Here is a 23,509-nt window from a genome sequence, read left to right as displayed (position 1 = left end):
TAGTAACTTATTCAACACCATTGAATTAATACTGAAGACTCTTTAAGTGGAGTCAATGTGGAGAGGGATTTAGCTGAAGCTCCACACTTATCCAACCGGAAAGAAACCTTATGAATATGATAAATATGAAAAGGCATTTAGGAACTGCTCTTCTCCAGCTAACTCAGGGGAGCATTGGAGAAAAGCTCTGTTGACTGTAGTCAGTGTGGGAAGAATTTTAGCCAAGCTCAACCTTCATTCAATTCCCAGAGAATTTATATTATAAAGAAATTGGGGGACTTCTTTGGTGGTCCAGTGGCTAAGACTCTGCGCTCCCAATGCAGGGGGCCCGGGTTCGATCCCTGGTTAGGAAACTAGATCCCACATGCTGCAACTAAGACCCGGTGCAGCCAAATGAACAAATATTAAAAAAAAAAAAAAAAAAAAAAAAGAAATTGGGGTCAGGTTGAGGATATACTGCCAAGAAGCAGGAGGAGATAATCAGAAATGTATTTTGTAGATTTCATTAAATGTGATAACCTCTGAAATGCCAAGCAATCCCACGTGACTTATGAGACTCAGCCAACTACCTCTCTGCTAAGCCAGTGACTTTATCAAGATTACTGTTGGGAGAACTGCAGGCTCAGGGAAAACTGGAGGCAAGAATGTAATAAAAAAGAACTTCATGTGGTTGAAAGTATGTATAACCCACTTTCACTGGATGGATAGAAACTTTTTTAAAAAGTTTAAAATATTTTAAGACTACAAAAGAGTGTGTGTGTGCACGCACACATGGTTCGCAAAACCAATCTGAATGGATGTAAATTCAAGTAAAAGAGGTCCTGAAGTAGAGGTCAAAAACGGGCGATATACAGTTGATCCTGGCTGGAAGAATCACAATATTTTAGAATTCAAATGCTTCTTTTTTTTAAAAAAAATTTATTTATTTAGGCTGAGCGGGATCTTCGTTGCAGCACATGGGATCCTTTGTTGCGGCACATGGGATCTTTAGTTCTGGCACGTGGGCTTCTTAGTTGCGGCATGTGTGTGGGATCTAGTTCGCTGACCAGGGATTGAACCTGGGCCCCGAGCATTGGGAGGGCAGTGTCTTACCCAGTGGACCACCAGGGGAGTCCCTAGAATTCAAATCCTTTTAGGTGAGCAATTTCTAGCTCATCGAAGTTGCCATCACACCAGAAATATTTTATATCCTGTGACTTTCTGTTGCCACATACACACACCAGCCTGGCCCATGAAGGTATGCTTCTAACAAACGGACAAAGAAAATGAGGCTGACGAAAGTGCTCTTGGGAAACCAATGCCTTGCCTAATGATGGGTTTTTTTTTTTTTAATTGTTTTTCCTGATGTAATCTGAGGTGTTTTTTTTTTTTTGGCTGCGTTGGGTCTTTGTTGCTGTGCGCGGGCTTTCTCTAGTTGCAGCGAGCGGGGACTACTCTTCATTGCGGAGCACGAGCTCTAGGCGCGTGGGCTCAGTAGTTGTGGCACGCGGGCTCTAGAGCACAGGCTCAGCAGTTGTGGCGCACGGGCTTAGCTGCTCCGCGGCATGTGGGATCTTCCCGGGCCAGGGCTCAAACCCGTGTCCCCTGCATTGGCAGGCGGATTCCTAATCACTGCACCACCAGGGAAGTCCTGTAATGGGGTATTCTTTTAGGACTTCGGACAAAAGAGAGCATTTGGCTTACCATAAGGTTATGCTTTGTGCCCAAAACAAAAAACACTCGTATGTACTGTGTGCTGTGTGTTAAGCACCATACCAGGGCAAGCAGTATCAGGAACTTTATATACATGATCTTATTTAATCTTTACATCAAAGACCACGTGCTGTTTCTACTCTCCCGTTAGAAATGGGTTCAGGGAAGTAATTTGCCAAGATGACGAAGCCGGGAGCAGCCCTGTTGTGGCGCTCAGCCGGTGCCGTCAGGAGAAGAGGAGACAGTGGCTCGGGTGCTGCTGGAACGGTGGATCGCAGGCGAGGGGAGGACCAGCTGCTGGGGGCAGAGGGGCTGGCAGGTGGGCCTCTCCTCACTGCTCGCGCTCTGGCGCTGCTGCTGAGTTCAGGCTCAGTCCTGGTTGCACAGCTGTTGAGGTGGTGTCCTGTTCTTTATTACTCCGTTCACCTTTAAAATAAAACCTCATCCACTAAAGTTCCATAAAGAGGTTTATGCTGGTCCTTGCAACCTGAAAGGGCCTCATACAAAGCTTTAAAAGCTTCAATTTTTTTTTTATTGTGAAAAGTACAATAAGCCATTTACAAGTCCCAAAGCACCAGATTAAGGAGAACACATAATTTTTATACACACATATTTTTCATACAAAAGGTTGATCTTTGTAGGAATTTAAAATAAATAATCTGAAAATCAGTGTCACTGATTGCAAAATAGGTATCTCGCTCTTTGACTCTCTCAAGGTGACCAGCCTCCTAAGTAGCCAAAAGATGAGGCGTTTGACATCTGTTTCGAGCCTGGGTGGCGAGTCTCTGGCGGAGATTTCTCACTCTCTCCATAACATCCCATTGCATGGTGTCCCAACATGTTTTTCTTTGGTTTAATGAAACTTGAAAACAAAATTTAAAATTAACAACAGTTAATTTTAGCAATGGTATAGTGTTTAAAGGTAAATACTTGCAAAAAATCAATAATGAAATGAATATTCTAAAAACAAAACTTCTTAAACAAAAAGCCTAACACATTACCTGCCCATGTGGTTCCATTTACAAGTCAAATATTTATTCGTTGAATTGAATGAATGCTATTAGAGAACTTATCTGCTTTTGGCTAGCTTTTTTTTTTTTTTTTTTTTGATTTGGGAATACAGATGACCTTTTAAATGAGAAAGAAAGCTTGTTTAAGAGAGAATTTGTGTTCTTTGCAATAGTAAGTTTCTCCACTATGGTGCTTATTGTAATGAGAAAATTCCAAGGTGCCAAAATTAATATTGTGAAATGTACACCATGACCACTTCTCCTAATGCTTGAATAAATAAATCAAGTGCTTTTTATAGTGGCCAACGGCAGGGAGAGTCCAGGATCAAGATTAGAGCATTACAATGTGTCCAAGTGTAACAGTCATTTCATATTGATTTAGAGGGGCTAGTAAATACTGGAATTCAAAAAAGAAGCATCTTAAAAATATACTTCTCTGAAACTTAGTTACATATTCAAATAGCTTCAATTTCTGAAAACTGTTTTTCCCCCAAGGAATAAAACATTTATGCTTTTCTTATTTTGCTGCCAAATGAGAAACTTGCCAAATGTCCTCAACTGGATTTTGAAATTTAGAACTATCTAGTTAAAAAGTTCTGACGTGTCAGAATAGAGAACAGTTGAGAATCTCCTGTCCTTTCATTTGACTTACACATGACTTTTGGTTTAATTCACACCCTGACACAGAATTTAGAGATGCACATAAGAGTATGAGTTAGCAAGGATATTTTACACAACACTGGAACTCATGACTTGTTATTGGGTATATTTCTTATAAAGCTGGTCTTTTGGGGACATTATATACAAATCTGTTCTTCTAAAAGAACTCAAAACACATTGTTAAATTCTGCCTCACTTATATGACAGTTTTACTGAAAAAGTTGGTTGAAATAAAGTCTAACAGAGTTTCCAGTCCCCTCCCCTCCTTTTAAACACAAATCAAGTACTTTACTGGGGAAACTGTTAGCTCCTTTATGGGCTTAATGCTGTGACTGCATTTCTGTAAGATGTTTCCATCCCATCCCTTCCAGAAATAAACAAAAACCTCCAGTTAATCAAGTCAAGGGATCAAAAGGCAACTAATAAACATGGAGCCACTTGCCCTCAGCAGTTCTGAGCAAGCTGGCCCTGCAGTACATCTCAGGGCCCAGAGCAGACACATGTTTCCAATGGTTGTTGGAGGGAACTCAGCCCAGAATAAGAGCTGAGAAAATTCAAATATGTAATAGCTTTGAAAACTAATCCTGAGATTTTCTTTTCACGAGGATGTAAAAAAATAGTCATGAATATCATTAATTTAGTTAGTGACGGACTTCTATTGGAGCCTCCAACTGTGTTTTGGGCAGCAGTGCTGGTGCTAGAGAAATAGTCACACTAATGATACTTGGCAAGCTTTCTCTACTTGGGGTTCGAACTGACCCAGTTTTTCTCCCCAGCTGGAAACTTGAGAATCTTGCTGACTCCACTTTAGGATTTCCATGATCAATGCCCTGGGAAAATGGTCTCAACATGCTACAAATATAACTTAAGCCACAATCTTGCTTAAATATTGCTAAATCGAACATGACAGAAGACATCTTTCTTGTTTGTTGACTTACTCTGTGTCAAGGACTCCATTTCAGAAACGTCTTTTAACTGTGAGGTTCTAGGCAAACAGCTTGAGGCGACCCATTCATCTTGGCACCTGGGCACTATGTTATAAAAGTGAAAAAACAGAGAGAATGTTTGGGAATGGATAGAAAGCCATGATTAATTCCAGACGGTCCCTAGTGAATTAAAATTGCCAAGGATAAAAAGCCCCTTAGTTTTCTCTTCTGGGAAGAATGCTGTCACCATTCAATAGGCAAGGGAAGTACAGTTAGTGAGAATTAACAGCTGAGCTGAAGTTTTGGTAAAGTACTTTAAACCTTTAGCTAAAACAAAAAGCCAACAAACAACTGAAAAATACAGGTGTTAGTACAGAGATCCCAAACATTTGTTGGGAGAGACTATTAAATGTGATTAGCAAACCTTCCTTGGGAACAACTGCGAGCTGATCACTACCAGCCTTAACCAGGCAAGGCATGATCACAATACACAGCAGACCAGAAGCAGCGATAGGCACGTTTTGTTTTGTTTTTTTTAAAATATTTTTATTTTTATTATTTATTTTGGCTGGGCTGGGTCTTAGCTGCGGCACGTGGCATCTTTAGTTGCGGCATGTGGGATCTTTAGTTGCGGCCTGCAGAGTCTTAGTTGCAGCATGCGGGATCTAGTTCCTGACCAGGGATGAAACCCTGCATTGGGAGCATGGAGTCTCACCCACTGGACTACCAGGGACGTCCCAAGCGATAGGCAAGTTTTACCTGGACTTATGAGAGTAGGAAGCATGGCAGTGTTCCACACCTAACCGGTGCCACCTCCTATTTTTTTTTTTTAACATCACTCCCCTCACTTCAAAATTTATACTCACCCTTCAGCTGTGTTTTTACTGTTTCCTAACTCCTACAGCTTTACATCCAATAAGACATCAGAGTCTTTTTGATTTTTTCATCCTAATGTCACTCAGGATGTCCCTTCCTTTCTACTCCCATCACCAGGATCCAAGCCTCCATGAGTCAGGCCCAGACTGCTCGGGTCACACTGACTCATGAAGATGATGCCTGCCTTTCACCTGGGCTCAAGAGCTTCAGCTAATGGGCTGTGTGTGTGTGTGTGTGTGTGTGTGTGTGTTTTATTTGTGTTTTAAAAAATTTATTAATTTTTTAACATCTTTATCGGAGTATAATTGCTTTACAATGCTGTGTTACTTTCTGCTTTATAACAAAATGAATCAGCTATTCATATACATATATCCCCACATCTCCTCCCTCTTGCGTCTCCCTTCCACCCTCCCTATCCCACCCCTCTAGGTGGTCACAAAGCACCGAGCTCATCTCCCTGTGCTATGCAGCTGCTTCCCACTAGCTATCTATTTTACGTTTGGTAGTGTATATATGTCCATGCCACTCTCTCACTTCGTCCCAGCTTACCCTTCCCCCTTCCCATGTCCTCAAGTCCATTCTCTACATCTGCATCTTTATTCCTATCCTGCCCCTAGGTTTTTCAGAACCATTTTTTTTTAGATTCCATAGATATGTGTTCAGCTAATGGTTTTAACTCATCGTTTTAGCTCAATGAATCATTAAGATAATGTGACTAATTACCAAATGATTAATTTTGAACTGGTGTCAGGGAATGGAATATAAGAGGCACCTTAAAATATCTGAAGGGCTATCATGGTAGAAAGTGTAATCTGCATTGCTCCAGAGAATAGTTTTTTTTTTTTTTAATTGTAGTTGATTTACAATGTTGTGTTAGTTTCAGGTGTATGGCAAAGTGATTCACTTATGTATTCTTTTTCAGATTCTTTTGTATTCTAGCTTATTACAAGATACTGAATATAGTTCTCTGTGCTATACAGTAAGTCCCTGTTGTTGATCTATTTTACATACAGTAGTGTGTATCTGTTAATCCCATACCCCTAATTTATCCCTCTCCCCCTTTTCCCCTTTGGTAACCACAAGTTTGTCTTCTATGTCTGTGAGTCTGTTTGTTTCATAAACAAGTTCATTTGTATCATTTTTTAAGATTCCACATATAAGTGATATCATATGATTCATCTTTCTCTGGCTTACTTCACTTAGTATTATAATCTCTAGGTCCATCCATGTTGCAAATGGCATTATTTCATTCTTTTTTAAGGCTGAGTAGTATTCCATTGTATATATGTATTACATCTTCTTTATCCATTCATTAGTTGATGGACATTTAGGTTGCTTTCATGTCTTGGCTATTGTGAATAGTGCTGTAATGAACATTAGGGTGCATGTATTTTTTTGAATTAGAGTTTTCGTCTTTTCTGGATACATGCCCAGGAATGGAATTGCTGGGCCATATGGTAATTCTCTTTTTAGTTTTTTAAGGAGCCTCCATACTGTTCTCCATAGTGGCCGCACCAATCTACATTCCCACCAACAGTGTAGGAAGGTTCCCTTTTCTCTACACCTCCAGCATTTATTTGTAGACCTTTCTGATGGCCATTCTGACCAGAGAACAGTTTTTAATGAGAGGGTTTACAAAAAGAAAAGCAGGTTCAGCTTTACATAAGGAGCAACTTTAAAATAAAATACTGGCAGAAAATGGAATGAGGTAACGAGCTCACCAGCTCTATTAGTGTTCTGGCATGGGCTGGATAACCACTATTGCAATGTTGCAGAGATGATTCACGTATCAGATCCTTCCAAATCTGAGATCTCACAGTACCTTGTCTCTCATCTGTCCTCCTAAATCCATCCTGCCCACGGCTATTAGGGAGGATGAATTAAATGCCGTCTTGTAAATATCACACAGCCAATGGTTTCCCCCCCTTTGCTTATAGCAACGTTTCAAACACTGCTGAGCAGATTCACGTGTGAAACTTTAAAACAGAAATCTAGCTTTCCAGTTTTTTAAAAAATTATTTATGTAATTTTGGCTGCATTGGGTCTTCGTTGCTGCACGTGGGCTTTCTCTAGCTGTGGCGAGCGGGGGCTACTCTTGGTTGCAGTGCATGGGCTTATTGCGGTGGCTTCTCTTATTGTGGAGCACGGGCTCTAGGCGCGCAGGCTTCAGTAGTTGTGGCGCACGGGCTTAGCTGCTCTGTGGCACGTGGGATCTTCCTGGACCAGGGCTCAAACCCGTGTCCCCTGCATTGGCAGGCGGATTCTTAACCACTGTGCCACCAGGGAAGCCCTTTCCATTTTTTTTAAATCTACAGAATTAAGTGTGAGGTCCTGACTATGCATTTTTAAAAAAATTTGTAATATATCAAAAAATTGCCAGTCACTGGCTAACTGTAACATATTTGAACATATAAATAGTACAGTAAAAAGTGAAAGTTCTTTTTTCTATACTTCTTTGCACTACAACTTGTTTTCCTTCATTTAATGTATTTATTTTAAAGCCCCAAAAGTGATTCTTATTATTTAAAATTAGTATTTATTTACTGAAGTGGTATTACCTGTACCTCACAAAATTCAAAAGGAACAAAAAGGTACAACTAAATTTCCTTCCTTTCCCTAACCACGTTCCTTGCCCAGGAGACAAGCCCTGTGCTCTGTCTTCCGCAGGCCATTCTGCTCTGCAGCCAGGCTGGGAAACAGGATGAAGCCCACGGCTCAGCCTGGCACTGGAGGTCCTCATCACCTGCCTTCTTCAATGATACCTTTAACCATCCTTGTACAGAAGCTCTCTGCTCCAGCTGGCCTAACCTGCATCACCACGACAGGCAAGTCTCTGCCACTGATTAATTACTTTTAACAAGTTCTGTCTCATGCAAGAAGTTCATGGAGGCGTTTGGTTGGGGAATCCACAAAAATGATTATGGGAAAGTGCTGAGTGTGTGTGTGTGTGTGTGTACGTGTATGTGCATGTTTCTGGGAGAGATCCTCAGAGAGACCCACAGACTGTAAGTGGTTAGAAAATGGTGTAATATAATGTTAGAACTGTAACAAAATTAAAAAGCGCCTAGTCTATAATCTTCTCATTTTACAAATGAGGAAACTGAAGACCAGTAAACATTTCTTAATAGGCACAAATGAAACACAAGTGGGTAAATAAACTAACCAGAGGTACACAGCTTATTGACTCTGGCTAAGATTATTTAAACTCTGTCTTCGTTTACCATGAGGCTGGGACTAGAACCCGGTGTTCCCGACATCCAGCCTGGGATCCTGCACCACCATGAAATCCTCCCTCCCTGAAACGTCCTCCAATTGCTCTAAGTTCTTCCCTTTCTTCAAGGCCCAGTCACTTTAAAACCTGGTCCAGTGGCCCTACCTGGCAACCAGCATTTACGAATGTCATTAAAAAAATAAGTTTCACTGAGGTAATTCACATACCACAGAATTCACCCCTTTAAAGGGTACAGTTCAGTGTTTTTAGTACACTTAGAGTTGTATAATCATCACCACTCATTCTAGAACATTTTCATCATCCCCAAATGAACGTCTTACCCACTAGTGGCCCACTCCCCGACCCCTCCCACCCACAGACCACTAACCCCCTTCTGCCTCTACAGGTTTGCCTATTCTGGACATTTCATGAATAGAGTCATATAACATGTGGCCTTTTGGTCTAGCTTCTTTAACTTAGCATAAGGTTTTCAAGGTTCATCCATTTTGTAGCATGAATCAGTAGTTAATTCCTTTTTATCGCTAAATAAGATTCCATTGTATGGATATACCATATTTTGTTTATCCATTCCGCATTTGATGGATATCTGGGTTGTTTCTACTTTTTGGCTATTATGAATAATGATGCTGTGAGCATTCAATGTACAAGTTTTTGTAGGGATATGTTTTCAGTTCTCTTGGGTATATACCTACGAGTGGAACTGCTGGGTCATACAGTCTCTCTACATTTAACCTTTTGAGGAACTGCCAGACTGTTTCCCAGAGTGGCTGCACCATGTCACGTTCCCACCAGCACTGTTCCAATTCCTCTGATCCTCGCCCACACTTGTTAGTGGATTACATCCATGCTACAGATCATGAAGTTGTATCTCACTGTATATATATTTTTAATTTTAAAGTTTTCTCATGTCGTTTTGATTTGTATTTCCCTAATGACTAATTTAAGCTGAACATCTTTTCATATGTGTGTTGGTCATTATATATCTTCTCTGGAGAACTGTCTGTTCAAATCCTTTGCCCATTAAAAATCTGGACTAATATGTTATAAGACATCATTCACTATTCAGCTTCAGTTTAAGTTTATGGGCCTGGGGTTTTAGGAGCAGTGAGGGTCATTCACATTGTCCAGAAGGTTCTATTTTCTGGGAAACAATAAGAATTCCTCCCCAGTGCTAATAAAGATGGACACTAGGCACAAAGTTAAATAAACGACCTGTCGTTGGCACATTCATCTGCTTCCTACTTCCTGGTGCCTCGCTTCCAGGCTCTGAGTGACAAACCAATGCTGAGCACTTCCAATCAGTATGCCATTTTCCTAATTATAGCTGATTATCCTCCAGTTTTAGGATTAAGCGACACGGATTTAATCTATACACCCTGATTAAGGCAATGATCAAATCCTTACACATTTGCCTTTTGAAAAATGAATGGTTATTAACCAAACTATCCCTCATTGGTGAAATTTAGGAACGTTGAAAAAACGTAGGTGGCATGGGAGAAAGACACCATGGAGGCGGAAGGGCCAACATGTAGGAAGACTACGGACGCAGGGAGCTTTTTGCAGTTTCTTTCCTTTTCAAGTTCTAAATTCGTAGCTTCTCCAAAAGTCTCAAATTTCTTTTCTTTCTAATGTTGGGGTAAGTGTGACAGGGTTAGGGAGAAGTGGCGGCTCCAGTGGTTTGTGTCTTTTAATTTGTGACATTCTGCTCCCCACTTCCCCCAAGGGCTCCGGGCGCTATTTGGGACCTAAACCCAAAAGCGTGAGAGGTAATGAGGGGTTTCAAAAGCAGCCTAAATAAATGATGATAGCATCTAACCTCTATTTTTGCTTTTCAATTTGTGCACTACAAAAGTAATTACAAAGGTAATGCACAGAGAGCAGCATTAGTCATAAAAGCCCAAAAGTGGACACAACCCCAATGTCTATCAATTGATGAATGGATAAATAAAATGTGGAATACTCATACAATGGAATATTATTCTGCATTAAAAAGGAGTGAAGTACTGATATATGCTACAACATGGCTGAACCTCAAAACATTATGCTGGTGAAAGAAGTCAGACACAAAGGACCATGTAGCATATGATTCCATTTATACGAAATTTCCTGAATAGGCAAATCTACAGAAACGGGTAGATTAGTGGTTGCCAAGGGCTGGGGGGAGTGGCAGGAAATGAGGAATGACTGCAAATGGACATGGGGTTTATTTGGGGCTGTGAAAATGTTCTAAACTCGATCGTGGTGATGGCTGCACAACTCTGAATATATTTTTTAATATATGGCAATACAATACTGTTGAATTGTATATTTTTAATAGGTGAATGGTATGGCATGTGAATTACATATCAGTAAGGCTGTTATTTTAAAAAGTAATAATACATTTTATAAAAGACTGAAACAATACAAGCTACAGTAAAACAGAAGTTCCCTGTATCTGTACTCTATTTTAGAATTTTAAATTATTATTATTATTATTTTGGCCGTGCCATGGGGCTTGTGGGATCTTAGTTCCCCAACCAGGGATTGAACCTGGGCCACGGCAGTGAAAGCACTGAGTCCTAACCACTGGACTGCCAGGGAATTTCCAAGAATTTTAAATTAAAATTTTGATTTTTCATTGAATGCCACTGTAAGCCTTGCACCAAAACCTAATGTTTGATTAGATCCTATAATAAGTTTCCTTGTGTTACTTTAATAAACCGTTGTTCTGAGGACCAGCTATTGGCAAAGTACACATTTTTACTAAAATTAACTAGAAATAGCACTTTGGGAACAAATCATAGTCTAGTACATTAAGGGGATGCCAAGGACTGTGGAATAAAACAATTCTACAGGATGGTTGAGAAATTTTTCTTAATTGGAGCTTTTTTTTTTTTTTTTAAACAGCCCCACCTCCTCATCCCACCCTTCCGGACCAAAAAGTGGTCACTAGTGATTACCTTTTAGCTGAGCAATAATTTGACTAAAAGTGCCAAAATACATCTCAAGGATGTATCCATGATAAGAGACCACAGTAAATGAATGAAGGTGTAACACCATGAAGGGAGAGAGAAGCATTCACGATGCTCACCTTTATGATACGAATGTTGAGCATGTATCTCATTCTCTAGGAACCACCTTCTAGAGGCATCTGAAAGAGCAGCAGCTTTCTTTTCTGATTTCAAATCAAAGTCTTGTTCTTCAGCTTCCTCCCACTAAATACAAATAAATGAAAAAAAATCACATAAAAATTGTGCTAATGCAAGTTCCTATAGTGAAGTAGCCCCTTTTGTTTCCTCTACTTTATATTTCCAAGGCACGCAGGCACGTAGGATTTATTTGGCATTAGGGAATTTGGGTGCCTGTCTTGGCTCAAGGCTGTTGAAGAACCTTGAAAGCAGAGGCACTTCTGATGTCCCTACTATTCAGTTCCTCAGAGTGCCATACAGGTCCCAACTGTCACTGAAATAACAATTCATTTCAATACATTTCAGATCTCAAACCTTATGGGACTGAGTTTTTAAAATTAATGGATGGAAAGGTATCCTTGAGAATGAAAGACATACTCCAGGAAATAGTGCAGAAAGGTTGAAGGGGGCAGTTTTTCTGATGACCTTGGAGCCAGGATACCAACTGTGGACTGCTCACCTCCAGACTTTTCATGTGAAAAAGAAAAATACTTCTATCTTGCTTATAGTTACTGTTATTTTGGTTTTTGTTACTAGTAGCTACACATAATTCCTAACTGTTCAAAGTCGTTTACGTTGCTAGTATAAAAAATTAGGTAAATTAAAGTAGTAATACTATACAATCAGCTAGAACAAATCCACGAGGTTAGGAAGTTGAGACACTAACGTAACTGAGAAAGACACTTAGTCATTCTTAGGTGGCATCAACATTGGACTTCTCTGAGCACTACCTATTAAAATTAGATCATCTTTAAGATCTTTTCAAACACAAATTATGTGGTTTGATGCTATTGCCATTTGATTATGTACTATTTCAAGATTTAAATGATTAATAAAAAGAAGTTTATAACACCATTCTTACCTTTTTAGCTTCCCCCTCCATCACTGCATTTAATACTTCCATTTCTTTCTTTCTGTTTTTCCGAAGCAGTTTGGCTACGTCCTGGTAATGTTCATTTCGGTATAGATCATCGCATCTTTGTTTATGTAAAGCTTGAATTCGCCAGTCAGTATTTAGACATCCTCGTTCAGCTTCTGCCAAATTTTCTTCAACTAACTAAGAAAAATTCGTAAATTTCAGAAGCAAGATTAGACTACATAAAATACGGTATGTCCATTCAACGTACCCAAGTGTCCAGGATAGATGTTCACAACCCTGGTTGCATATTAGAATCACCTCAGTGTTTAAAACAAACTGATGTCCAGGCTCCACCACGAACCAACTAAATCAATCTCTTTATCAGCTGGATATTGGTATTTCTAGAAAGCTCTTCAAGTGGTTCTAATGTATAGCCAAGGTTGAGAACTTCTAGGCTAAGGGATGGGTGGAATTAAACAATTCCTATGTTTCAGTCCTTTGAAAAGGAGTCAGAAGAACCTATTTTTACAGACTGGACAAAAGCCTATAAGGAAAAAAAAGGGGGGAGGGGATATTCTGGGGGGGAAGCCAAGGGACAGAACAGAAGGTAGGGAAATCTTACACTATTCCTGGCTTTTGGAACAGGGCCAGGCCCTGCCACAGACCCATTTAACATTTCGTTAAAGGGATAATAGACAAAGTTCTATCCTGAAGCCCTCAAATTCTATTTCCATTCATTTAAGCCAGCATTTCTGAAAGGATACTCCACAAGAAATTCTATAAAATAAGTTTAAGAAAATTTCTTAAAGATTCACAATGTGCCATATCCTCAAACCTGGAATGGAAAAACCTAACTTTAAGACAGCATTTTCAATACTTGTCATCCCCATTTTATTTAATACTAGTTATTGATATTCTACAGAATACACTTTGGAAATGCTGGCTTATATTATACCAGGCAGAGACCTGATGTTTTGCAACTAATCCACTCAGGGATAATTTCGGAGGCTTAAAAATGTAGGGCACTAAAATTTATAAAGTTATTCCCTATGTATTTTCTTCCAAGTCTTGAAATTCTCAGAGTATAAAAGACACATGTATATGGCTGTCAGTGAAGTAAGTAACCTCTAAATAAAATAATGTGAGTTTCTAGGAACTGTGATAACTGAAGCAAAGAAACAAATTAACTTTACAGAGTTCAATATTAAATTCCTTCTTTTAAAAGAATGGCAGATGGTAATTCCTCCTTCTATAGATACACTAAATTTATCATATTTTTACCTTCTGAGTTTTTTGGTTCTGAGTTTGATCTGTTCCTTTCGGTCTGTGAAACATGTGTTTTTCAAGATCCACTTTTCGTTTATGGGCGTCTACATCTTCTCTCATTTCTTTTGCAATAGCTTCTTGATTTCTAGTGAGATTCTGTTAAAGAAATCATTTGTAAAAAAAAAAAAAAAAATCACCAATCCATATAATAATGATGCTGGAACACAAAAACGTCTTTGCTCTTTTTCAGAATACCAAAACTGTAATCATCTAATTTTCAAAGTAAAAACCAAACAGTGGTGACATCAGTGGAAATAAGAGTAAGGACCTCTGAAAATTCATCTATAAAAGCACTGAGATCACTGGCAAAACAAACTTTTTCAGAACTCTGGAAATTAACTGAAGGCTTACAGCAATCTGGGGAGCATTTATTCATAAAAATGGCTGAACCTTAGTATGAAGGACGAACTTTATGGCATTTTAAACTTGCATTATTCCTATTCCATGCCACCCCTAAGCTCTGCCATTAGCTTTGAAAATCATTAGCCTGGCAGCTAATGGAGGGGACAAAATGGAGTTGAGGTCCTTCTAACTCCCATTCCCAGAGAACTGTCATCATCTGACTTGGAAGACCCCACTTTCAAGGCTGTTTTTATTTGACCTGACCCATAACTCACCTGTAGCCTTTTCCCTGGGGATGTCTGCTGAAAACAATCAGGGGAAACTGTGGAACATCGTGACTGTCCAAGGCAGTGGATCACAGAGCAAACAACGGGCCAATCAAAAAGCTTTGTAGGAAAAGCTGGGGAATCAGATACCTATAGGGGGCTTTGAAATGCTCCAATAGATTCCTGTGACTTTATTTATGTATTTATTTATTTAATTTTATTTTTTTTTGATTCCTGGGACTTTAGAAGGCCATGTGCATGTGTAAAAAATGTGCACGTGCCAAGGGCTGTGTGAATGCTCAGACCCGAGAAGGTCCTAAGCGCTCAGCTCTGGTGAACTGAGGTTTTGCAAAATCAGGAAGTGAAATCTAAGAGAGTTGTAAACTATCTAACTGAGTGTTGAAAGTGTGCCCGAAAATGATGCACATGGTGCCTCTCGGCAAAGACTAGAGGCTTACTGGTTCAAGGGATTTAAGGAAATCTCTGTCTAGTCACCAGGCTACCTGAGTAGAGACTTCAGTGGCTATGACATGACAAAGAATACTTTACAGAATAATTCAGAAAAGTCACTAAGCAAAGAAACAACAAGAAACCCTTGGGAGAGAAAAGAATGTGATTTCCAGAAATGTCCTCTTACTTAAAATAGCTAGTTTTCAACAAAAAATTACACGATATAATAAAAACCAAGAAAGTATGGCCCTACATGCTTTAAACAGACATTAACCACATGATCTCCAAAGAAGATATAAAAACGGACAATGAATATATGAAAAGGTGCTTGATATTAGTCATCAGGTAAACAACAAATGCTAATTGAGGAACATTCTACAATATATCTGGCCTATATGCTTCAAAAGTATAAATGTCATAAAATATAAAGACAAGACTCAGGAATGGTTCCAACTTAAAGGAGAATACAGGGACATGACAACTGAAACAAATGGATTAGCTTAGATTTTCTTTTGCTATAAAAGACATTTTTAGGACAACTGATAAAATGTGAATACGGTTTATACAACATAATAATATGTTAATGTGCTGATTCTGATAATTGTACTGTGATTATGTAATAAGGATTCCTTGTAGAAAATATACAATGAAGTATTCAGGGGTAAAAGAGCATCATGTCTGTAACTTACTCAAACAGCTCAGGAAAAAAAAATGTGTGTACAGACAGAAAGAGAAGGATAATGCAAATTTAGAAAAATGTTAATATTTGAGAATCTGAGAGAAAAACACTTTGAAATTTTTAGTATTTTCTTGCAAAATTTCTGTTAATTCTGAAATCATGCCCCCGGTGCCACCACTCCACCTCCCCCGCAGAAAAGATAGTAAAAAAATAACCTCAAGCTTAGTTCAAATGAATGAATTCTAATTCAAAATCATAGGAGACTTAGTGTAAATTCCTGGGGCTCAGATTTAGAAAAAGTTCAGTGTAGAAACTTAAAGTGTTGTAGTTATGAATGGATGCTATGTTTTAAATCTTATTTAATGTGAGCAACAAACAATCATATGCATGTTACCTGTTACGTATTTGTAGTTATCGCTAATTTCAAACTCAGTCTGACTTTAAGAGGAAAGTGAAAACTTGGTTTCAACATTAAATAAATGAGTAACATAATGCTTTTCCCCAACAAAAAATATCTACAGCAGTAACAAAGTTTCCTTTTCCAGGGTCTTGGAAACTGAATTATACGTGCTAAAGTAGGTACTTACTGATTGGATTCCAGAAGATTCAAATTTAGAGTGCCTTACAGCTCTTATCTGACTTACCTTGTAGGATCTTTGTGAAGTACTGGGTTAATTTTGCAGTCACTATTACACAGATATAAGAAAACTTAGTAAGTTAGTAAAAGATCCTGAGGCAAAATCTGGGGCTTACATCTGGTGCTTCAGACACTAGACTAAGTTGTTAAGAGAAACATGAATTAAAGAATTACAACAAACTGTGCATCAGACATTCTGGCTACCTTACAATCCTGGATAACACTACACTCTTCTTGAAAAAAAAAAACAAATAAAATGAACATTAAAAAACCTTGAATAAACTGTCTAAAAAGAGTTCGTGCAAACTCTGCTTTTCTTATATTGGAAATTGTTGATTTATACCTTCTCATAAAGTCTTTTTTGTGATTCGAGTTCCAGATGTCTCGTTTCTAGGTCTTTGGCTGTGGCAGCAATTTCTCGATCTCTCATATGTACCTACGGCCAAATAACGAACTGTGAATAACAAAAATAATTTACAAAAATATTTTTTATTTAATAGATTTAGTAATCTTGTAATATGAACAACCCGCTAAATGCATTTAAAATAATAGGTATTGGGTTTTTGAAACCAGAATAATTGCCAATCTATTAACATTCACTGTGGAATCTAGAAATAATGTCTGAGTTAAAGTTAAGCATAATTTTCTAAAAAAGAAAACACAATTACCATATGCTCATCTGCCCAGACTGGGAGAACAGATGGCAGTGCTTTCCATATTACATTAGCCATATTATGAGTTAGAAAAACTTGAGCAATTTAAATTCACAGTGGATAAAAATATAAAATGTTTAATCTTATTCGATATAACATTTATTTAATGTTCTTTTTGATTAAACTTCTATACTTTTCTAAATTCGGTTTGGCAACTAGTAATTTCAAGTTAAAGTTTACTGTGGACTGTTCAACCTGTATGTGCCCTGCTTGGACTTAGCCAATTTAAAGTTCACCTTTCTCAAAATTTGATTACTTGGGAGCTTTTCAGTCCTATACCCTAGAGGATTTGGATCAGGAACTCTTTAGATAGAGACTCCTGGGAACTGTCTTAAATACTTGGCTGCCTAAAATGCTCATTCTTTAGGAGTGAGAATAACATGACATGTGTTTCAGAACAAAACAAAACAAACTATAACCCATGAGGCATCTAACCTAATCATTTCATCCAACCAGTAAACGGTTAATGATTGCATTACTACTTACACGCATAAGGCAAAGTGTTAGCTATTGTAGACAAACTATCAAATACATATAATCAGAGAAACAAACAGTAAAAATGAGAGTATAGTGGGATGTGCAAGGACATGTATCCAAGGAGTAAAATAACCACAGACTGAAAACCAGTTCAACTTAAAGAGGTTCCTGAGAAAGCAGTTAGCTCAAAGGTGGGGATACTTGAGTTGATGAAGCAAGAGTAGTTATAATGCTAAGAGGTGGAGGAGACGTTTGGCGTAGCAAATAATGCTTTTTAGGAATTTCAATTACAGAAGCTCTTTTGCTCATGAATTTTCAGAGACACAAACAGCTATGTACCAGAGCAAAACAGATCAACTTTCCTTGCTACTAACAGATGTCTGTGTCACTTGTACGTGTCACTTTGGACTCAAGCAGCCTTTCCTGCTGGTGCCCGAACGGTGAGTAGAGAAGCTTCTGCTATTTAGCAGGGTCAGAGCTCACTGTCAGCCCAGGGAGATGGAAGGGCAGGAGGCTGGAATGGGAGGCAGAGGCCAGATCGTGCCACTGAAAGGACCTGACAGGATTCTTCCACCAAAAAACTGCCTTCCACTATCTCAAAGGGGTTTGGAATAAAGAGATCAGAGTTCTAAGCCTGTATTACTTTTGGAGAAGAACATAGATTTTCTAGAATAATGAATTATCAACCTCATTTACTAGATAAGATAGTTAAAAGAAATCATGGATTTTAAAACACAACTTAAATTAATTGGCTTTAAACAAAACAAAGTATTATCTCATGCTATAAAAAGAGATAATAGATTATTAATATAGATGAATGAAAATCTTAAGAAAAATTTAAATATTTACTACTTTATCAAAAGCAAGTTTGAAACTCCTTAATTAGTTTACAAATTCAGTGCAATCCTAATAAAAATTCCAATAGGATGGGGGGATTCAGAGAGAGAGAGAGGGAGAGATAAAATTTTCATAGTCTATTTGAAATGATAAACATTTGAGAATACTTTAGAAAACTCTTTAAAAGGCACACTAATTGTGGTAATTAGGCCTACTAATTAGTAAAACATTACACAGGTGTTAACTGGCTTAGGAATAGACAGCAAAGGAGGAGATCAAGTTTATAGGGGAACTGAACATTTAATAACCATCAGCTGGCAAAATGACTTTGCTAATATTTAACAAATGCTGCTGGGAAAATTGACTTGCCTTTGGAAAGAAGTAAGCTTGGTTCCTAACTCATTCCTTACATTCAATTTTCAGACACATCAGGGGCTGGCAAACTCTTCCTGTAAAGGGTCTCAGAGTTAAATACTTTAGGCTTTGTGGGACATAGTTTGTGTCAGCTATTCACCTCTGCTGTTGTAGTGCGAAAGCAGCCAAAGAAATATGTAAACAAATAAGTGTGATCGTTTTCCAATAAAACTGTATTTATGGTCACTGAAATTTGAATTTCATGTTTTTAAAAAATTAATATAATTTTCATGTTATGAATTATTATTCTTTGATTCCGACTTTTTTTAACCACTGAAAATGTTAAAACCATTGTAACTCACGAGTCTTAAAAACAGGTGGTGGGTCAGATTTGCTGGCACACAATAATCTGCTGACTCTTAGGGACTTCCCTGTGGCGCAGTGGTTAAGAATCCGCCTGCCAATGCAGGGGACACGGGTTCGAGCCCTGGTCCGGGAAGATCCCACATGCCACGGAGCAACTAAGCCTGTGTGCCACAACTACTGAGCCCACGCTCTAGAGCCCGTGAGCCACAACTACTGAGCTTGCATGCCACAACTACTGAAGTCTGCACGCCTAGAGCCTATGCTCCACAACAAAAAAAAGCCACCGCAGTGAGAAGCCTGCGAACCGCAATGAAGAGTAGCCCCTGCTCGCCACAACTAGGGAAAGCCCGCGCGCAGCAACAAAGACCCAATGCAGCCATAAATAAATAAATAAATAAATAAATAAAATAAGATAAGATAATCAAAGATTTAAAAAAACAACAGAAAGCTACAGAACTAGAAGAAAATAGGCATAAGTGGTACACTAACCTTAAATGGGAAGGTTAATAAACATGACAGAAAACCTAGAAGTCATAAAAAACTAATGAAGTTGGTTATCCAAAAATTAAATTTTACATGATGAAAAAAAGACACTGCAAACATTCTTAGAGTCAAGAAACACAGACCGAGCAAAACATTCTCAACAGACAAAAGGATTAATGCCCTGACCCTATGCTGTGAGGCAAGCACTATAGCCACATATAACTGTTAAGTCACTTAAAATGTGATCAGTCCTGGGCCTCCCTGGTGGCGCAGTGGTTGAGAGTCCGCCTGCCGATGCAGGGGATGCGGGTTCGTGCCCCGGTCTGGGGGGATCCCATATGCCGCGGAGCGGCTGGGCCCGTGGGCCATGGCTGCTGGGCCTGCGCGTCCGGAGCCTGTGCTCCGCAGCGGGAGAGGCCACAGCGGTGAGAGGCCCGCATACCACAAAAAAAAAAAAAAAAAAAAAAAAAAAAAAAAAATGTGATCAGTCCTAATTGAGGTGTGCTACAAGTATAAACTGACTATTAGATTTCGAAGACTTAGTACAAACAAAAGGTAAAACATCTCAATGACAATGTATACTAATTACATACTGCAAAGATAATTTCAAATATACTGAGTTAAATATTATTAAAATTAATTTCACCTGTTTCTTCTTACTTTTTAATGTGGCCATTAGAAAACTTAAAATTACCCATGTGGCTCACATCACACTTCTATTGGACACTGCTGCCCCAAATGATAAAAGGGCCTGTGTAAATTGGTAAGAAAAAGAGTAACTTGGTAGAAAAATGGAGAAACGATTTAGATATGCAATTTTTAGTTCTACAAATGAAGATAAATAAATGAAGAGACTGGGCTTCCCTGGTGGTGCAGTGGTTGAGAGTCCGCCTGCCGATACAGGGTACACAGGTTTGTGCCCTGGTCTGGGAAGATCCCACATGTCGCGGAGCAGCTAGGCCTGTGAGCCATGGCCTCTGAGCATGCGCGTCCAGAGCCTGTGCTCCGCAACGGGAGAGGCCACAACAGTGAGAGGCCCACGTACCTCAAATAATAAATAAATAAATAAATAGATAGATAGATAGATAGATAAATAGACAGTTAACATCACTAGCAAAAAAAACAAAAAAACCCAAAAAACAAAACCATTTTTCAACTATCACCTATCAGACTGGCAAATATTAAGAATGATGCACTCCAAATTGACTAGGGTATCGGTACCCTTATATTCTTAAAATACCTAAGTGCATTCATTTTTGGAGGACAATTTGGCATACCTTGGAATTTATTCAACAAAAATATGTGTGCAACTACTCAAAGATTTGTACCGAGAATGCACAATCTAGCAGTGTTTCGTACAGCAGAATACTGCAAACAACCTAAATGTCCAACAGCAAAAGATTAGTTAAGTAAACTATGACATGTCCATATAATGGAATACTATGCAACCATAAAAAAGAGAAAGATATATAACCATTTAAAAATAATTTATCGCTGGGGATGAAATGAGAGATGAGTGGAGAAGGTCCATTTTAACTCCATATATTTTATAATGGAAATCTTTTTAGACTGGCGATGTGTAAATTTTTATATTAAAAAGGAGCATTTCCCTTACTTCACAATTAACTTCATGGTTAATTGATACTTCTCTAAAAGAAACCGTCATCAAGGACACTCGTCAACTTGACCCATTTTCCTGGCATTTCTAAAACATTTAACCATTAATGAAATATAAAAGAGACTAAGAATAGCTGGGGGTGGGGCGGAATTACATAAAACTAAAGGGGCTATTTCGTATCCCTTGTGAACTCTAGGAATAATATTTAACTTGAAGGTGTTCGTTACATTTAAATGAGAGTTAATGGAGATAATGTATGAGAACTAAGAATAATAAACCTTTCTCTCAATTTCATCACCCAGTCTTCTTAGCTCCATTTCACGCTGATCTTGCTGAAGCTGCAGAAGACGCCTTCTTGCAGCATCTTGTAAGTGCACTTCCTTTACTTTCAACTCTCTTTTCACAGCATCTAGTCTTAAACACAAAATACATCAAGAGGAATAAATAAAATCATTTCCCAATATATATTTAAATGGAAAAATACTATGTTTCACAACAATGAAAGGCCTGCCACCTATTTTGGTCTGCTTTCCCAATTCAACTGGTGCCATCATAACATGGGTTTTTATAATATATAAATGAAAACGCTCAATTACAAAACAAGCCTGCATTCATGAAAATGACAAGTCCACATGCAATTGGCTATTTCTTCATACTCAAAAATTCTCTTTAACAGGTCTACTACTCAGATCACCTCAATATAATTAATATCCTTTATCTGAGAAAAGAAGGCCCCAAAATACTCTGATGTTACCAAAGATTATGTATGCTTATTCTTTTAGAATTTTAGAAGGCTAATGGCTCAGTTCAGTAATTTTTTTTAACTCACACCAGAAATCTGTTTCATAAAGTCCTATACAAAAATAAGAATCAACAAACACTTACAGAAGTGATTTTCCCAACAATTAGCCTTAATCTCAATGCTTATCCTATGATCTTAACTAATTTAAACATTTTGCCTTATTAACATATTATTGAATAAGCATTTAATACTTCTTTCCCTGTCCTCCAAAGTATGAAATGTATAATGAGACAATCATTTTATGTTTCATTTTCAGGTCACACAAATATGTTTAAAACACAATTTAAAAAATTATACTCCACTAAAGATGATTTACCCAGCATTGTGTTGCATTTCTGCCCACTGTAAAAGGTATCTTAGATCTTGTATTACTTCTGAATAATCACAGCAAGTTATATTATACTCAGTATAGCTTTAGAATTACATTTTACTATATGCCAATTTTTTGAAAAATGTATTATAATTTCTTTTTATTAGCTTAAACATTTGCTTAATGGAAATAGCAGAGCTGGGTAATACTATACAAAGTGAAACTGTATATAATTATATATAATTTCATAATAGTGAAAGAAATAAAAATTATTAAAATAACTCAGATGTCCAGCTTTTTTCAGAGTGTTAAACATACTTTTGTCTTTGCTGTATCATCATCTCCTCCTCTTGTAAGAGCATTTCTCTCCTTGTTTCTTCAGCTTTACGAAGCAGTTCCTGTTTTTGGTACCAAGCTTCATCTTCAACTCTTTGCTGGTCTACTTCAGCTTGCATGTCTTCAACTGCCTGCCTAGAGTAGACAATATTTATTATTATAACAAGACGCAAATAAGAAAACTGAGTAATTTAAGTCCGAGAATGAACAAAACACAAAATGTACACCTGATTAACATGTAACTGTTTTACTTCCATATTCAAGAATACCTTTAAAGATATTTCCTTCCTTCAAACTCTGATTTTATACAACTTAATAATTTACATGTCTTTTTCATAAAAATTCTGTTTATAATAGATTTTGTTTTTATCAAAGAACAACCACTCCATGATTACCTCTCTCTTAAGTAATCCAATTCATCATTCCTTATTCTTTCTCGTTCCTGTGTCTGATAGTCCACAATAAACTTTGGATATTGATTAAATACTGGGTATTGCCCTTTTGTCAGTGCCACAAAAACATCAAGAATGCTGTCTGGATGAATATCAGTGGGCGTGGTATCCATGAGACGATAAACTTCTCTAATTACAGCACTTATATCCAGGTTATTCCGATGGTGAAAAAAATACTGTAAGAAAACTTTGTGTTTAAATTGAGATTTACCTAGTAGAGCAATTAAGGTAGAACTAAAACGAGTTTAAAACATGTAAATGTGAATTTATCTTTAAGAGGATTTTTTGTTTTTGCAAATTCACTGAAGCGTTTCATAACCCGTTTTAAAATGAAGATCCAGTTTCATATTTTAAAAAATAAATTTATACAACTATATTATGAAATTTTGAAATAAAACTTTTAAAATTTTAAGTCAAAATGAAGGCTTCCTTTATAACGGAAGACTGTTTCAGCAACGAAATAAATTCTTCTACTGGAATTTTTTTCTTCAAAGTCCAAAATAAGTAAATTCAAAACTAAATTAGCCTTTGAAAATAACCTTGATTTTTAAAAAATATCTGACGTGTTTCCACATTATCTTGTTCTGCTGGCAGATCCAAATTCTAATATATGTACACACATACATACATATATGTACA

The 23,509-nt window shown here is 37.8% G+C and overlaps 1 protein-coding gene across 2 annotated transcripts in view; it reads right to left on the bottom strand.

Moving 5' to 3' along the window:
• Positions 1-2,208: 2,208 nt before the first annotated feature.
• TBC1D31 (TBC1 domain family member 31) overlaps positions 2,209-23,509 on the bottom strand; it is a gene marked incomplete at its 5' end in the record, with an annotated part of 62,173 nt that continues 40,872 nt past the window's right edge. Inside the window, 10 exons of one of the 2 annotated variants that reach the window (XM_079722648.1) lie at positions 2,209-2,554; positions 4,301-4,393; positions 11,467-11,590; positions 12,426-12,620; positions 13,704-13,844; positions 14,366-14,428; positions 16,466-16,558; positions 21,249-21,384; positions 22,401-22,553; positions 22,814-23,046. In XM_079722648.1, the coding sequence (XP_079578774.1) occupies positions 2,421-2,554; positions 4,301-4,393; positions 11,467-11,590; positions 12,426-12,620; positions 13,704-13,844; positions 14,366-14,428; positions 16,466-16,558; positions 21,249-21,384; positions 22,401-22,553; positions 22,814-23,046 (1,365 nt within the window). In that variant the 3' untranslated portion in view covers positions 2,209-2,420. The remainder of the gene's footprint in view (positions 2,555-4,300; positions 4,394-11,466; positions 11,591-12,425; positions 12,621-13,703; positions 13,845-14,365; positions 14,429-16,465; positions 16,559-21,248; positions 21,385-22,400; positions 22,554-22,813; positions 23,047-23,509) is intronic. The other variant, XM_079722649.1, reaches the window with a different exon arrangement.

The sequence above is a fragment of the Hyperoodon ampullatus genome (assembly GCF_949752795.1).
Source record: "Hyperoodon ampullatus genome assembly, chromosome: 17".
NCBI lineage: Eukaryota > Metazoa > Chordata > Mammalia > Artiodactyla > Ziphiidae > Hyperoodon > Hyperoodon ampullatus.
The sequence above is the reverse complement of the archived record's forward strand: the minus strand, read 5'-3'. Positions and strand labels throughout refer to the sequence as shown.